The 16,738-nt window shown below is 37.8% G+C and overlaps 1 protein-coding gene across 6 annotated transcripts in view; it reads left to right on the top strand.

Annotated features, from left to right (window-relative positions):
• The window catches only part of TTLL11 (tubulin tyrosine ligase like 11), a 51,479-nt gene that overhangs the window by 5,654 nt on the left and 29,087 nt on the right, over window positions 1-16,738 (top strand). For 2 of the 6 annotated variants that reach the window (XM_074891070.1, XM_074891069.1), the window contains exons 2-6: window positions 1,474-1,570; window positions 3,371-3,504; window positions 11,411-11,986; window positions 12,600-12,695; window positions 13,223-13,341. In XM_074891070.1, coding sequence (XP_074747171.1) covers window positions 1,474-1,570; window positions 3,371-3,504; window positions 11,411-11,986; window positions 12,600-12,695; window positions 13,223-13,341 — 1,022 coding nt within the window. Of the gene's footprint in view, window positions 1-1,473; window positions 1,571-3,370; window positions 3,505-4,154; window positions 4,186-6,482; window positions 6,688-11,410; window positions 11,987-12,599; window positions 12,696-13,222; window positions 13,342-16,738 lie in introns of those variants that run through there. The other 4 variants (XM_074891074.1, XM_074891072.1, XM_074891075.1 and 1 more) reach the window with 4 other exon arrangements.

Genomic DNA, 16,738 nt, shown 5'->3' with positions numbered 1-16,738 from the left:
CCTGTGAATGTATTCCATATGGTATTTAATGGCATTTACATGGAGATGCAGATAAAATGTTTTTTTGGATTGATAAAAGGGACTGTGTCTAAGAGAACAAGTGTGGAAAATAAGAGTACCTTTTTTACGCAAAACTAATTATTAATTATTATAACAAATTACAGATGTTTGGTGTTTAACAGTAATGTTTTTGCTTTGCATTGTTGGTACTGCTAATTCATGGGGCTTTTGTTCTTACTGCTGGTAGCCTGCCTTTTTTGAACCATTTTACTACTATTAGAAACTTGCTATCAGTAATTGGCAACGCTGTTTCAGAGCTCTGCAGACTGTTTAAATAAAGTTGATCTTGTTAATAGAAAACTGTATTCTTCTAATTTATGGTGAAATCTTGTGTGAACGGGAAAAGAAGCTCTTAAGTTGTTGGAATACTTAATATTGTTGAAATAATTGCCTTAGTCCTTAATAGTTGAATTACATATGCTCCACAAACGATTAATTAAATTATAAGCTTGTCTTTTACATACAAGCTATTAGGACCAGAAAGGAATTAATACTGTATAATTAGTACATATAACTGAATATATAAAAATGAATAGTATAGTTATATCACTTACGTATCTTGCTTTGAATATCCATTTTAAATTTACTGCAGCTTGGACTCCAGTGTAAATCAGCTTGCTCAGAAAGTGCTTTGCAGTTACAAGTTACTATTAATTTACAACAACATTACTAGCTACACGTATTCCCTGAAATAAAGTTCTTCTAGGGAGTAGAAATGTTCCCTGCTTATGCTAGACTGGGAGCACATGGAGATGCCACACAGTTGGGGGTAAAGGGCCACTGTGGGTACAGATGCAATTTGGGAAAGGATTTGGGTTACAGAGGGGGAGCACAAATACAAGCCATGAGACTCTTGGTGTTAAATAGTGATCTTTTTAAGAATAGGAGTTGATTTAGTAACTGCCAGCAATGACAATTCGTCTGTAACCTGTAGTGCTTTTTTCCCTTGATGGTTGCTTATCACCCCTTAAACTGGGGAGGAAAAAAAACCAACCCAAAACGTTGTCAGAGTTTGTTTACTTCCCAGCTGTAACACTTGCTATTACTGTGCCTTCATGTGCCGGAATTAAGTGCTGCTTAATGAAATTTTATTCTCTGTAATAGTATTTTAAATTACAAATGAGTCATGCCTTAATTGTGGTTGATAACAAGCTTGGAGTTTCTCAGTACGGATCATGCCTCTCAGTCATTTGTTTTTAGTTTGTAGAAACCTTTCACAGTTTTAACATCTTGAACTTTAGAGTCTTGAACTGATCAAAATATTCTTAGTTTTGCAAGATATGAGCATATTTTCTTTTGACAGTCAGAATACTCTTCTTGAATGGATTATGTGTAATATGAGTGTTTAGAAGAGTAAGGAATGAATGGGTATTGCCAGTTTGCTTCAAAACTTGTCTCCTATCTCTTTTCCAGTTTCCTTTTGGCAGACGCTTGCCATGTGATATCTATTGGCATGGGGTATCATTTCATGATAATGATATATTCTCAGGTCAAGTCAACAAGTTTCCAGGTACCTTACTTTTGTTTCGAGTTTAAGCAAATGCTTTAAAAACATGATTATTTTAACTGTTCCTGTGTTTGACTGTTTTTTAATGTGAATTATCTGCCTAATCAGCTGATAGTATTTTTAGCATATTACCATTTTTGGTAGGTGATTTCTGCTTAGGGGGTATGAATAGCAGAATGGGTGTCTTGAACAATTTCTGAACTGAAATTTGTTTTGGAGAGAAAGTGTTTTGGATGAAAAGAATGCTTCATATGTATGAATTCAGGAAAAATAAGAGTGTTAAGCTATAATTTAAGTGAAGTACGCAATTATTGTCTGTTATCTAGCATTGGTAACAGTGCTGTGTCTTTGGATTTGGTTTTGATTCAAAGTGGAACGAATCTGTTTTGTTTGCACTCTGGCTTATCTCAGGGAGAAGCTCAAAGTGGAGTTCCTCAAATGCATTTCTTAATATTGAAGAGTTCATGTCAGCCCTCATCTTATGATGACTCTTCTACTTTTTTTAAGCTCCCTTTTTTTCTCATTTAATCCTGTTGAGATCTCTCTAAATAAGAGCTAAGAGCTTAGGTATTGACTTACCTAAGCCCTTTACTCAGATTTATTGCTGCTGTTAGTATGCTCTGTGAGTAAGAACCCTCAGATACTGAACTTTATGCTTATTTACTCTGGCTTTCTCCTGTCTCTGGGAAGTTCACATTCAAGTATCGAATGGTGTAGTTTTCTGGTGATTTAAATCTGTGTTAGATGAATGTTAGTCTCTCTATATTCTGGCTTCTAGGTGGTAAGCAAGTGGCCTCCACATTAGTCAAAACCAGAGTCCTTCAGATCCTTCAGATCTCCAGGAACATTGTGCTAAAGGCTGGGTTTTACTAAATTCTTTCTCTTGAAGAAGAGGTCTTGATACTTCTTAGTTACTTGTGATAGATTCAAAGAATCTGAGGGGGTTGGTCCTCAGAAAGACTTAGAAACTTTTCTATAAAAATAGCTTTTTAGTCATGCTCCCGATGGAAATAAGACTTCAGCAGGTGTGTGTGTGTTCACTGTCACATTCTGTCCTCCTTGTACCTTTGGAACCTCCTGGCCAAAATCAACTGCGCTCAACAGAGGTTTGTAGTCGCAGACCACTGAGTTCCTGTAGGTTTTGTGGAAAATTGCTGACCGTGTAGCAAAGAAACCCACCAATGATGTTCTCACTGAGAAAGAAACTGCAGCGTGAACTAAGCCGTGATACTTGAAATCACATAAACAACACGGGAGTAACCCTGAATGCCCTGACCTTGGGAAAAGCTGCTACCAGAGCTCATGTGGATCTGGAAATGGCATGATCCAAGCATGAGATTCAAAGCTGCAGGAAAGCAGCGAAGTTTGGCTGCTCCACAATACCCTGTTCTTTCTGATGTAGTTACTTAAATTAATGCAAAGTAAACACAAAGTGGGTGATTATATTTAAATGATATTTTTTGCCTATTCCTGGAACAATAGCAGGATAGGGCAATAATCTTGGATTATGGCAAAGACAGTAGTTACTATTTGACTAAAGCTTTTCCTCTATTATTCTGAGCTGTATTTTTGATAATTTTTTTCTAATACGATACAGTAATACATATATTATGAAATATGGCAGGGGAATGCTACAAATATTTAGCAGATTTTAAATTTTAAAAGGTTTTCAGCTTTACTGAAAACAATGACTAGAGTACCTACCTACCAGTAGGGTGAGTAATGCTATAACAAGCTACTTTTAGGATGAGACTCCAGTGTGCATTTTTCATCACTTTTAGACAATGTGTGTTCTTTTCCCAGGCATGACGGAGATGGTACGTAAAATTACACTAAGTCGGGCAGTGCGAACAATGCAAGATCTGTTTCCTCTTGAATATAACTTCTATCCTCGATCCTGGATTCTGCCAGAAGAATTTCCCCTCTTTGTGGCTGAGGTAGATTACTTTTACTCTCAGAATAGTATAACTTGCTGGATATTGTTGCCATGTCATTCTTTAGTTTTTTATACCTACCAGATTATTTAAAATCACATCACTGGGTGCTGTGGATGACATCTTTTTCAGTTTGCCTGAGATAAGACAGAGTCTGGATGAAGTGCTTTTGTTATGTTCTAGAATAAACTTAAAACCAGTTATGCTTCTCTGCAATGCCAGAAGAGATGTCTGAAAATTAAACATGTAGAACCATAAGCCCTTTCACTGGATATTCTACTGAGTTTAAAAGGGCTGAGGAGGTTCCAGTACAGTAGTGCATGGAATGTGGCACTTCACCAGGTTCGTTGTCACTGAAGTCTTTAGTCCATCCTGCCTGTTCTATCCAAATCCTTCAAAACAACATTTTGTACTGTGCGTTGTTAAATATACTCGCATCTTCCTGAATAATTGTTTGAGTCTCTTGTCAGACTGTTGCTTTGCTTAAATATTCAGTGTAATAAAATGCCATTCTTTTTCAGCTTTTTTTGAAAAAAAAAAAAGTGATGCTGTATGTTGGTGTTTGGTTCTGTTATTACAAATATTTGTTAAAATATTGTATGTGTTTGTTTTAACCCTGTCTGACTCGCCCAGTGCATTCTTGTATTCTACAGTATGCTCTGCTTGGAAAAGTGAGAGAAAAAGGTATGGACTTTAATAGACTTCTGTGCTGTGTGTTACTTTTTAGATAATTACCATATCCACAATCCAGTGAAATCCATGAACATCTCTTAATATATAATCTTCAAGTGTGCTGGGTCACTCCCATGGCACTGCTAGTAACAATAAAAATGAATAAAATCCCAACAGTACTTCAGCCTTATTGCTTTAGATGTAAGACCAATTTGTAAAAGGAGTGTAAATTATCCAATCAATTTAGCAATGCAGGTAGATAAGTGCAAATAACTTGGAAGTAAACTTTCAAAATGGTGCACTCGGGTTCTAGCGATGACCCTTTTGGGAATTGTGCCTGTCTTGGTTACAGGACACTGATTAACTGAGCAGCAGGTTAAACGCACAGACCCGCACGCTGTCAGCAGGTGGCACTGCAAATAAATACTTTTCTCTGGTTGAACGGTTACTGGAGTGAAAATGATTCGGTTTTTGTTCCAAGAATAACAGATGTCCAGTAACACACTCCTAGGAGTTTCCTTTGCATATGTTCTTCCATCTGTGTTTGAGAAAAGCATAGTTCTTGTTATCAAACATTATATTTTATGTTGTAAGAGTTTATGTTCTACTTAACACAAGTTTGTAATGTAACCCCTCCAAAACAAGAAAAAATACAAAAAAATTCCAAATCCACTGTGAACCATAAATGGTTCAGCATGCTTTTCACTTGCAATTTTGTGAGTTCTCAGTAGGAGCTCTCCAGTCGTTTCTGTTGTTTATTTGTTCGTATGTGAGTTTGTTTGCTTTATAACCAAGGGACCCTAATGCTGTAGCTCTCCGAGATTGAATTTTCAGTTTCTTCACAAACAAGTACAAACCAGCATTGGCAGTGCCTGAATGTTAGACATACCCCTATAGGAGCTGGCATACACTTGAATACATGAATGCCATGTGTACATTTATCTAAGGAAAAGATGATTTAGCAATCTCTGGTATTTCTGAAAGTAAAGCTGTATTGTCATGGGCTGCAGCTGCTGAGTGTGTAGCTCTAGATGTGGCGTGCTGAACCTCGTGTTGCTGTACCTGCACTGTAACTAGTATTCAGGTCCTTTAGGGCATAGATAATTACCAAAAGTCACAAATTCTGTGTCTGTGTAGATCTAGGTTAGACATGAGAAGATGAGTATAGGATTTTGTCGTAAAGGACTGGACCGAGACATGAACACCTATGAGATTTTGCCTGTAATAGAAATGACCACTGGAAGAAGAAACTACTTGAGAATTTATATCTCACTGCCTCCTTCTGAAGCACTACATTTCAAAACAATTTCTCTCTCAAACATTCCTATTGTGCCTCACTTCTCTAGATGTGATTGTGAACTCTTATCATACATTTGTATCAATAACTAAATAAAATGCTGTCAGTTTTTCCCACTTTCCCCTATACCTACATCCAGGTAGAAAACACTACAGCTAATCTAATATTAGCCTTCTGTGCTGTAAAAGCCAATAGTTGATGAGAAAGGTGTACTCTTGAGTTTGTTGTGGATGAGCTTCATATCGGGAAATACCGACAAAATGGTAGTTCCCTTAGTGTCATGTATTGCAATGAAATGGTGATAGGTATTTTTAACAAGGCCTTAAAAGTTCATTTTACTAATTAAATATATATTTAGCTATTTTCAATATTCACCTTTTTTTTACCTTCTGAAACATTTTGTAATAACATGTCACTGTAACAGAAGATGAATTACAGATAAGCAAATCTCTTGGGTGCGGCAGTAATCACCACCTCACTAACAGGGAAGAATCTGTTGGAATCTGTGCGAAGAACTTATTTCTAATGGGAAATTCCAATTTCTGAAAAGTAACTAGCTTGGGATTCAAACCAGGACCTTGATTGCTTTCATACTGCCTTCTTTGTGTTGTCAGTGAGGATGATGAATAGGCCTAGTATGATTAATTTTTAATAAGAATCTGATTTGGACAGTCTAATTTCCAGCACAGCATATTTTTGGTGGTTTAATCAGGTTTTCAGCTTTTGGATATCTCTTAGGCATAGACATGAACGTTGTAGTCTTAGTGCTGTCAAATCTTATAGCCCATTATATGTATTTTTTCCAGAACACTATATTCATTCAGCCTGTGTTTCCTCATGAAAGGCAAACCTGGAACTGGATCAGATTTTCATACCATTAGACATCATACTCTCCTCTTGCTGTTGACTGTAAATGGTTAACATGTTTTCAAAGATAATTTTCTTCTGTCAAGCTAAGTACCCAGAAATATCTCATTTCATAGGAGCTAATTTTCCTACATGACTGAATTTTCAAAGTCTGGACAAGCCTCCTCATAATGAGAATCTGAAAGAATATAGTTGAGAGGATTGTGAAGAATTTGAAGACAACTGTCAGGAATTTCCTTGAAGATCAAGAAACCATCTGCTTTCTTCAAGACAGTCAATCTGCTGAAAACCAGACTGACTCTGGATTACTATTCCCACTTCCCCCACTGTCGTATCTTCATCTGCCATGTGTAAGTTTTGATGGACTAGAAGGCCTGAATAATATCCAGTCCTTGTAGTCTCATAAAAAATGGACTAGAAAATGATGGAGAAAATTATTTCCTTTCCAGCTAAATGCGAAGAGTTAAATAAGAGGTCTATGAAACCAATGATTGTTAAAATGCAATACCTCAAAAGCAGGTTGCTATTGCATCTTTAACAATAGTCCCCAGAAAGCCTTATCCTTTTTGAAAAGGTGCTGCTGTAGCAGAGCAGAAGTAGCCTGAGGCGTGAACAACAGACATGGGAATGGGAGGCAGATTGGCCCGGCTGGTTTCATAGAGGTTCTTTATTACTTTCTGCCGTAGTAAACAATGATTGGCACTTCGTATGTACAGCTAGAGTCATAGTAGGGTATGTTTAGTCATGGAGGTTTAAGATTAACCAAGGATCTTTCTGGGGTGCTATCTTTAACAGCAGTGAACCAGGGAAACTCCTCCAGTATGCAGAGTAATGTCACGTCAGGGGAAGATTATTCTTTAGTGGTAAAAAGACTAGGGCATAAATCCTGCTTTCCTTCTTTGCACATCTCGGCCTGCTGATCTACTTGGACCTATTTATCCACATGCCATTTATGTAAGCCTGATCTCCACTGTGACGTTTTATCCTTCAAAGTGACCTATTTTGAAGAAGGATCTCATTGAGTTAGTGTGACAATTGTCCATGAGAAAAATCCTAGACTAAATAATTGATCTTGAATTTCTGCTGTAGTTAGTAGGAAGGCTTTCAGCAGTGTGATTCTCAATGAAATAAATAACTGGATAGGATGGAGCCAGAAGTCCTCCAGGCCTTGGGAATGTCACCACAAGCAGAGCTGCGCCTCTCATGTGAGTCAACAGCTGAATGTAGTCACAGCAGAGGGTGCTGTCCAGAAATCGCGATGCTCTGACGCTGCTCTGCCTTTGCCTGTGTGCTAGTTTTTTCCCTTTCATACTGCAGTGCCAGGGCTGATGGTGGCAAATGATTGTTTTTTCCTTCGTTAGATTGTATCCTCAGGCTTCTTAAAGTCAATCTCCAGTTGTTGCTGGCGAGCCGCAGGCCTGTGTAAAACCAGATCACCAACTTCATTCAGCACGTGTCTGGCTGAACGGAGAGAACAGCAGCTGCAGGTCTGGTGCCGTAAAATGTGTGAATGCGAGAAAAGAGCGATCTGTACTGTGACATCCCTCTGTTTTGAAAAGAAGAGTTTTTAAGTGCTTTGTTCTTCTGAATCTCATGAGTAGGTGATAAACTTGTTAGCTTGCATCCTGTGTTTTCTTTAGCTGCCTTCTTTGTTAGGGCTCCCTGTGCCAGAGCTGTTAGGAGTTTCATGAGCTACAGTCCTTCGGCATCTACTCATTGAAAACTGGATTTTATAGTTGCGTTTTGGTAAATTACAATTTGTGCTCTAATCATTTCTTTCCTCCTAAATCTTTGTGAATGCAGTGCTACTATATGTACACCCACAGGGACTTTACATGCAGAGAACAGTGATAGAGCTGGGGGAGCTATAGAGGCTTCCTCACTCAGGTCCTGCTGCTTTACCGTGAACTTAAAGGGCTGCTCGAGCAGGCAATGCAGCCGTTCATTTTCCACTGCTTGCTCAGTCCTTCACCTCCAAACCCATTGCCAATTAATGCCACTTCCCTTGGGTTTTCTTTTTGTTCTTGGTGTGTGCCAGTTGGATCACTACATTCACACTCCAGTTGCCAAACAGCTTCCGACAGCAGTGGGCACCACTGGTGCTGATGGATTGGGAGCGGCAGCAGTCGGGTCTTCAGTCAGCCTGTACCTCGGGTAGCTGCTTTTTTCCTCTATGCCTCTGAAGACTGAGACATGTTAACTCACTGGCTTAAACGTACTCATATTCTTTCCTTGCTACATGCTGTAAAACATGCCATATTTTATGAATAGTTTTAAAAATTAATCTAAGATAACTCTAAATCCTTCCTGACTTCTTTCTTTCTTTCTCAATTTCACTTCTAATTGAGGCATCCAAATCTCTGCAGTTCTTACTTCTGCTATACAAGTAATAAATTAAAATTTATTTAGGCAGTGGGAGATAGGCATGTAACATGAAAGATCTGATATTCAGCAGATATGTCAGGCCCTTACAGTGACCTAGTTACTGTCATCTTGATTTTTTTCTCCTCAAATAAAATGCATTGAAGCTTGCAAAGTTTGCTTCTTGGGAATGTGAGCTTTGTAGGCAATTTAGATGGTGCAATTGCTCTTTTAGCTAAAAAGATTGATTATTTTCTTTTTTTGGAGAGAGAGTTTTGAGTGAATATAAGCCGTTTACAAAAGTGCAGGTTTGAATCCAATGGTTAGTTATTGGTGCCATGTTTAATTCTGACTCACTGTATCCAGTTGGGAATGACATTAGCCTCCAAACGGTCCCTGCTAAATGAATGTAGCAGTTCAGCATGTTCAAAGGCCAAAACAACCTTATTACAATAATCATGTTTTGGACTGCCAACTGTTAACAGTCTGTTCCAGGTGGGATTATCTAATTTTCTCACAGATAAAATAATTGATTCTTTAGGAAAGAAAAATGGGCATTTCACTTTTTTTAAAAAATTTTTTACTTTTTTATGTAACTCCCATTAGTTTGTTAAAACCAAAAACTCCAAAGATATTTATTGTTGCTTTCAAGAAGCTAGTTTCTATAAAAGGCTGTTGTCTGTTATAGTGCCAAGCTCTGTTTATGCCCCAGAAATCAAGTTGCTGATGTCAATATGTAGAAATGACAGTGGGATAGAGCAAAAAGTTCCGATTCAACTCTCTTTTGAATTTGAGACATTTGGATCTAGATCTGAGTTTTAATCTTTCTTTTTTTCCTTTTTATTCTTACTTTCTGTGTGAGGATGCAGACACCTCTCTATAATCCTATAATTCTCTATAATTTACTTTTGTGTTTCATTTACTAAGGCCACAGCTGAGATTCTCTAGGACAGTTAATTTCTGACAAACTTCCCCATCACTGTTATCATTTCTATTTGTGGTAAACCATTTCCCTTATATGCCCCAAGAATCTAGGGCACAGTGTGGAAAAAAACCCTCAAGATATGGGTATAATGGTTTATCTTGTACTCATGGATATCTACAGAGCAGCCAGAGAACTGGATACATGAGTATCGAGGTCCATGCTGCTGTAAACAATACAGAAATAGGTCATATAGTCCTCCAGCGACATTCTTACAAAGTATTAAAGTTGACGTTAACAAACAGAGATCTTGCATGTCAAGACGCTGCAAACAATGGAAAGAAACTGATTCTGAAGGGTACTGGTTTGCTAACCTTTTTTTTTTTTTCTTATCTCTTTTTTTTTTGCTGTTTCTGTGTCTTGATGATTGTTATACACATGCTCACAGAGTGTTAGTAGATGTTGGGATTTCTTACCTGCTGTTCCCCTTCTAGTGGGGGCATCTCCCATGACCCCATACTTAGTAAGTTCAATTGTCAGTATGTGTCTTTTGAACAAAACATTTTCCAGAATGATTCTCTTAATTTAACTTGTTAGCAGTAAAGAGTATTTGACGTAAGTTTTCAAGAAATCTGCAAACTGGAAGCATCTGTGAAAGAAACGAAATGTATCTTGTGTAGTGACTTTTCTAAGCATTTTTGCATATTAAAATGCATTATGCCACATAGATATTGGTGGTGTCTGTTTGCGAGCTCGTACACTAGAGCGCACTGTGTTTCACACTGAACCAGTACAGCGGTGGTGAATGCCTGAACACAGGTTGAACATGTGCACTAGCTTGAGGAAACAGCAGGCCAGGCAGGGAGTGCTTTGTAGATTCATCCAAAGGTTTTGATTTGGTACTAGGCACCATCAGATTCTCCAGCAACTTTCCTCCCTGTTCTGATTTCACATGAGGTGCATCTAAAGAAAGTGTCTGAATTGTCATGTGCTATGAGCAGATCTTCCTAACACAAATCAAAGCCACTGAGAAGAGTTGTTGAAATTGTGATAGAATTTTCTTTATTTTGCATTGGATAGAAAAGTAGTAATTGCATGTCAGACCTTATGGGAATTCCAGTATAATTTAGAAAACCCTTTGTTTTGGGGAATGGTGGTAGGTAGCAACTGAGGCATAAACTCTATGCTTTGTTTAGTAAATCTGTGGTATTTGCTTCATATCTGTACGTGGCTCGATATTCCCTAATCTTATTAACAGTGGGTATCTGATTGTGAAAAATATTCAGTGGTGGGAAAAGGTATTATCAGTGCCAAATTTTTACTTTATCTTTCCTTCTGTTGGTCTGCATTCATACCTCAACAAATAAGGTGTCTTTCCTTAGGTTAATGATTATCTTTGTCAGTAGTTGTTCAAAATGCAGCATGAAAGTTTAACTGCAGTTTCATATAGTGACTGATAAAATGGATCTTGTGAGATATACAGCATTTCATTCTGTAAATTGGTACATAACATTAAAAAGAAGTTCCTGAAATCATATACAATGGCTTCTTAAATAAAATGACCCTTTGTCTGTACTAGTAATTCCCTACTCATGCTTTTTTGTTTGTCTTTGTGCTTGTCAGCACTGTTTACCTTCTACCTTTTTTGCACGATGTTTACTACTATAGTGATGTGATCGTGTTATTTTTATTTATTTTTGTTCATGAATACAATTTGTTGGCTTTCATAGTATCAGCCCTTCTTTCCCTGCCCCAGTTAGGGTCTTTCAGTATAATTCTTTTCCTTCTAGGTTCGTATGATGAAAGACAGCGATCCATCCTGGAAGCCCACTTTTATTGTAAAACCTGACGGAGGGTGCCAGGGGGATGGAATCTACCTCATTAAAGACCCAAGTGACATCAGACTGACGGGAAGCATCCAGAGCCGGCCAGCTGTGGTCCAGGAATATATTTGCAAGCCACTGCTTGTCGACAAACTGAAATTTGATATTCGTCTTTATGTCTTACTGAAGTCTTTAGAACCCTTAGAGATTTATATAGCCAAAGATGGACTTTCTAGATTTTGTACAGAGCCCTATCAAGAACCCACTCTAAAAAATTTGCACCAGGTTTTTATGCACTTAACCAACTATTCACTAAATATCCATAGCGGGAATTTCATCCATTCTGACAGTGTGAACACTGGCAGCAAGAGGACTTTTTCAAGCATTCTGTGCAGACTGTCTTCCAGAGGAGCTGATGTCAAAAAGCTGTGGTCAGATATAATTTCACTGGTGATTAAAACAATTATTGCACTGACACCAGAATTGAAAGTTTACTATCAGTCTGACATACCAGCAGGAAAGCCTGGGCCAACTTGCTTCCAGGTAGGTTGGAATTTCTGCCAGGAATGCAGTTATTTCTATATATGGCTTAGTTTTCTGGATGTTTAATTCCTTTTCTAAAAGCTTTCTCTAGTTATGTTGCTGATCACTGGTTGGGTGTAGTGCATACACTGAATAGCGTTGTGTGAGCTCAGAGCTTAGGTTCTCCTCACCCAAGTTTTATCTTACAGATCTCAGTCTCCTGACCTATATTACTATTAACCATAAATGTATACAGAGAATTTTCAGTGGGTATCACTTGTTAGTTATCAGCATTCACTCCAGTTTCCGTCTTTGAGATGTTGTAACTATGAAGCTTTGCAGCTTCCTAATGCAGCTATGGTGATGGCAATTTTAAGACCCACCCGTCATAGGTGTTAAGATTCTATGTTGACAGATGGCAGTATTTAGAGATGGGGTTGGTGTGAAAGTAGCCAATAGTACTGAAGACAAGTAGTTTCAGTAATTATTCAGCAATATAGCATGTTTCTCAGTTATTTTTCTTTTGTCCCTCAAATGTTTCTTCCTCCTGAACATTGACATATGGATGAGCATTGCATCCTCTAGAAGGACACTGTGAGTAGAGCTGAAGTAACACATTGCTTGTTATGCACAGATTTTAGGGTTTGACATTCTCCTGATGAAAAACTTGAAGCCCATGTTACTAGAAGTAAATGCAAACCCCAGCATGAGAATAGAACATGAGCAAGAGGTAAGACCTCTTGACATGATAGTGATTTCGGAATGAAATTGTTTATGTTCATTTTTCTGGTATTTTCCTTGTTTGAAAGATGAAAGCTGTCTGCTAATATGAAACCTCCAAGGTTTTCTGTAATTTTCTGCTTTGAAATCATTGCTAATCTTATACAGTGGAAGTATGATTTATTTGAATTGTGAAAGCTCTCCATCGTCTTTGTCGTAAGTACCTTTATTCATCATCCCCTGCAGTTGACTTAATTGTGTTTAGGGGATTGCTAATAATTTTTTTCATGTTTGTATACATAATATGAATGGTAACATTGGCAACAATCTTTTTTTAATATTTCCATTTACTAGAGAAACTTGCCAAAAACTGTTGTAATATCATCCTGAAAATGTTATTTGTGTATCCTTTAAGAAGTGTTTTGTAATTCATCATTGTGTATTTAAAACATAAATGACATGCATGAAGTTTGAGCAAATGTGGAATAAATAATGCTTAGTTCTCTACTGAATATTGTATCCCTTTGTAATTTAAAGCTTTCTCCTGGAGTATTTGAAAATGTCCCAAGCCCTGTTGATGAAGAAGTGAAAGTAGCTGTTATCAGAGACACTCTTCGTCTAGTGGACCCTCATAAAAAAAAGAGAAAAGATATCCAGTAAGTGTGTTGACTTTGTTTTTTGCATCAGTGCCTTGCAGTAATTATAAAAGTAAAATATTTTTTCCCGATTATGGTAGTTTAGCCAGGATGATGAGTTCCCAAGTGTACGTGTGACTTTTTGCATCCACAGTGTTAACTCTTTCAAAAAAGCTTGTAGGATATTAATTGGTGGTGTGGTACAAAAAGAGTACTCAGATTTGTGGATCTGTCAGGAGGAGGTCAGGGAAAAAACCAATTTGTTATACTTTCTGTTTAGTAGCAGCAAGTCCACCAAATTGTATTCTCACAGCTCGGTACTGGCCACTTCACGTGCTGCTTTCTTACAGGGATGGTAGAAGTGGAGGGAGCCGTGCAAGCGCTCCAGCTCAAGGAATTGAAAAGATCCACAAACTGATAGTAAATCAGGCTTTATCAGTTCCCCTGGAATATCTTACCTTTGATTCAGAACCAGTGCAAACAGTTTAGTAACTCAGATTTATTTATTTGTATTTTTACTTGAGGCCTCTCTTTTTATTCAAAGCAGTCATGAGATGTAAATTTGTGTATTAATTTGCTTGAAAGTCACAAATTACTCTGAATGAATCGCCCCATTGGAGCTGAAAAGTATGAATATTGTATTTAGAAATTGCTTCCTTGATCTGCGATAATAAACATAGTTAAATCTATGATCTAGAAATGAGAGGAACTGCCTGAAGCAGCTTGCACAGAAATGCTTGTGGTGGGATCAGGCTGAGAGAAATAATACCTTCTTTTTTGATGAAACACCTTGTTTTAAGCAGTTCCTTGGAGACACGAAAGCGAAATTTTTATTTTTCTTTGTCCCTAGAAATTCTTGCTGATAAGCCTGCCTCCATACTAGGGTATCAATTTTGTTCTTCTCTTGGCGCTTAGTGGCATCCTTAAATATATTATTCATGTTCTATAATGATTTCAAGTGTTAATTTGCTGTCCTTTTGTAGACAGAATCCCATGAACAAGACATAACTGATAATAGTTACGAGTTCTGTATTATTGTAATATTATTATAAAATCAAACTATTCTTTCAGAGGCAGTGCCACACGTGGAGGTTCCTGTGGTCAGTGTACAGAATGTCTTGCAAAGCAATCTATAGTGTGTGTTGCCTGTACTTAACCTTCACCTTTAAGATTACTTCAGTGCATGGAGCTGAAAAAAGATCATTTTTTAACCTGTAATTATGTAACTAGTCATGTCTTTTTTTTAATGCTGAAGTTATGTCAGGCATTCATTAACTACATATTAGCTATGAAAAAAGGCAAATGATAATTAGGAATGAATTCATGGAGAATGCTGGTGTGTGTGGAATGCTCATTCAACTGAGGATTCTTCTCTGATACATTTTGAGCATTAAATAATTTATAACAGGATTAGTTGGTGATGAGATAAACCATTGGCTCTTCACAGCAAGAATTGATCAGTGATGCAGCTTTTTTCAGGATAATCTGGTTAACAGAGCATCTTCTTGATGAATATCTGCGTGTCTTCACCATAAGACAATCCTATTTCTTGCTGCAAAGGGCAATATTCTGATAACTTTGTGTGGATATACAGGAGCTCATGTGTGACAACTGCTCACTCGTTCAGCTGAGATTTACCCCTTCCACTTCCAAGTACTTTTTATTGAACTGGGCATGGTACGTGGAACTTCTTGAGTAAAGGACCCCATTCTGATCACCTATGGAGATTTACACTGAAGTAAAAGCATTTGAGAGAGGAACTGAGAACCAGTTGCTTTTGCCCTGTCTTCACTAACAAAGGTTTTGTAATGCTTTCGCTTTGTGTGCTGCCTCTCACTGGTTTCAGTGCATTTCAACCAGTTCTCATGTGTGCTCCCACATTCCCTGTCCAAACACTCCTACCTGTAACTGCAGAGAAACAGCATCATTCCTCTCTTTGCAGGACAAAGATAACAACTTAATAATTGACTGGAGGTAGAAAGCTGGCCAGTAGTTTGCCTATCCATTGTAATACTTATGCTAGTCTAATTGCACCTGGCAGCAGGGAAGGCAAAATTTGGCCTTCCAATAGAAAAAAATCTGAAAGAATTCCTGTCCTGACAGCTAACCAGCAGCATACATCGTGGAGTCTAGTTTTGATGCTAATTAAGTAATGGACATTAATCTAAGTAAAGTTTTAATGATATATATAATACTGAGTTTGAACACATGGGAAATAACTGAGAAATCTGAGCTGTATCTCAGGTAAATATTCTGCTGTGGAGATGGATTTGATTTCCCTCTAATTATGTCCTAGATTGAAATAAATGAAGCATCTAAGTGCAAGTGAGTTTTAGAAGTCATCCTGAAGTACTTCATTATCGGGGAATATTAATAGCTCAGAAATTTTTTTAGTTTCATTTTTCTTCATCTTTGTGGAGTTTTGAGTATTTTTTCTCTCCCTCCTTTCATGTGATGTAAAATACTGAAATAAAAGTTGAGTAAGATCAGTTTATCATGCTATACGTACCTCTTAATTTTTCCAGTACAATTCCATTGTTTACATGTTTACGTGTTTATCTTGGCACTGCCAATAATTAGTCATGGAAAATCTGCAGTGATACGAGTTCAAATGAACTTAGTTAAATATACTTAGTGGCTACTGTTGCACAGTATGACTGATCTTTTTTTAGTTTTAAGAATTTGTCCCAGCCATTTAAGTACTGAAGTGTGTGGTTAATATTTTGTGCACATAACATGTTTAAAGAGAAACTTCAAATGCATGCAAAGATTTTTTTTTTTTTTAATCACTGTTGAGGAAAATCTCATTTTCCAACAGAAGAGGAAATCTTTTCTGTTGTAGAGATGAGGGAAGGCTTTGTGTTACTCTGTGAGGCAAAGAACATAAGGAATTAAAATAGAATAAAAAGTGCCACAGGCCCACGTGATGCTTTTGGGAGGGATGAGCAGGGTGGGTACTGCACAACGCCTGCTTTTCCCTAATGTTACACAAGCCCTGCCAGACAAACACTGTGTACCTCGTACGCAGAAGACCTGTTCTACATGTCAAGATCCTGAAGGCAGTGGGTATCCCTATAAAGGTTAATGTCCCCCTTTGCTGCATTAATTTCCTTGCTGCTTCCGAATCCTCTATGTTAGCACAATTGTAGCCAAAGTTCAACAACAGCAGAGTTTCCAAGTGACTATTAACAGAGAGATTTGGAGCCACTTCGGGTGAAGAGGTACGTCAGTGGCTCGCAGCCTCTCAAGAGCAGGATCTGAAAGTGGCTCTGCCGGTTGCTTTGTTAGGCTGATTTCAAGCCATTCTGTAGCCCAGAGGGTGAGTGGTGTCTGGCTCTGCCTGACCAAGTAGACCCTGGGTAGCCCTTTCTGAAATGAAGGTGGATAATCCACTAAATGTTGTGTGTTTTGTTTTACT

Source organism: Strix uralensis, chromosome 21 (genome assembly GCF_047716275.1).
Source record: "Strix uralensis isolate ZFMK-TIS-50842 chromosome 21, bStrUra1, whole genome shotgun sequence".
Lineage (NCBI taxonomy): Eukaryota > Metazoa > Chordata > Aves > Strigiformes > Strigidae > Strix > Strix uralensis.
The sequence above is the reverse complement of the archived record's forward strand: the minus strand, read 5'-3'. Positions and strand labels throughout refer to the sequence as shown.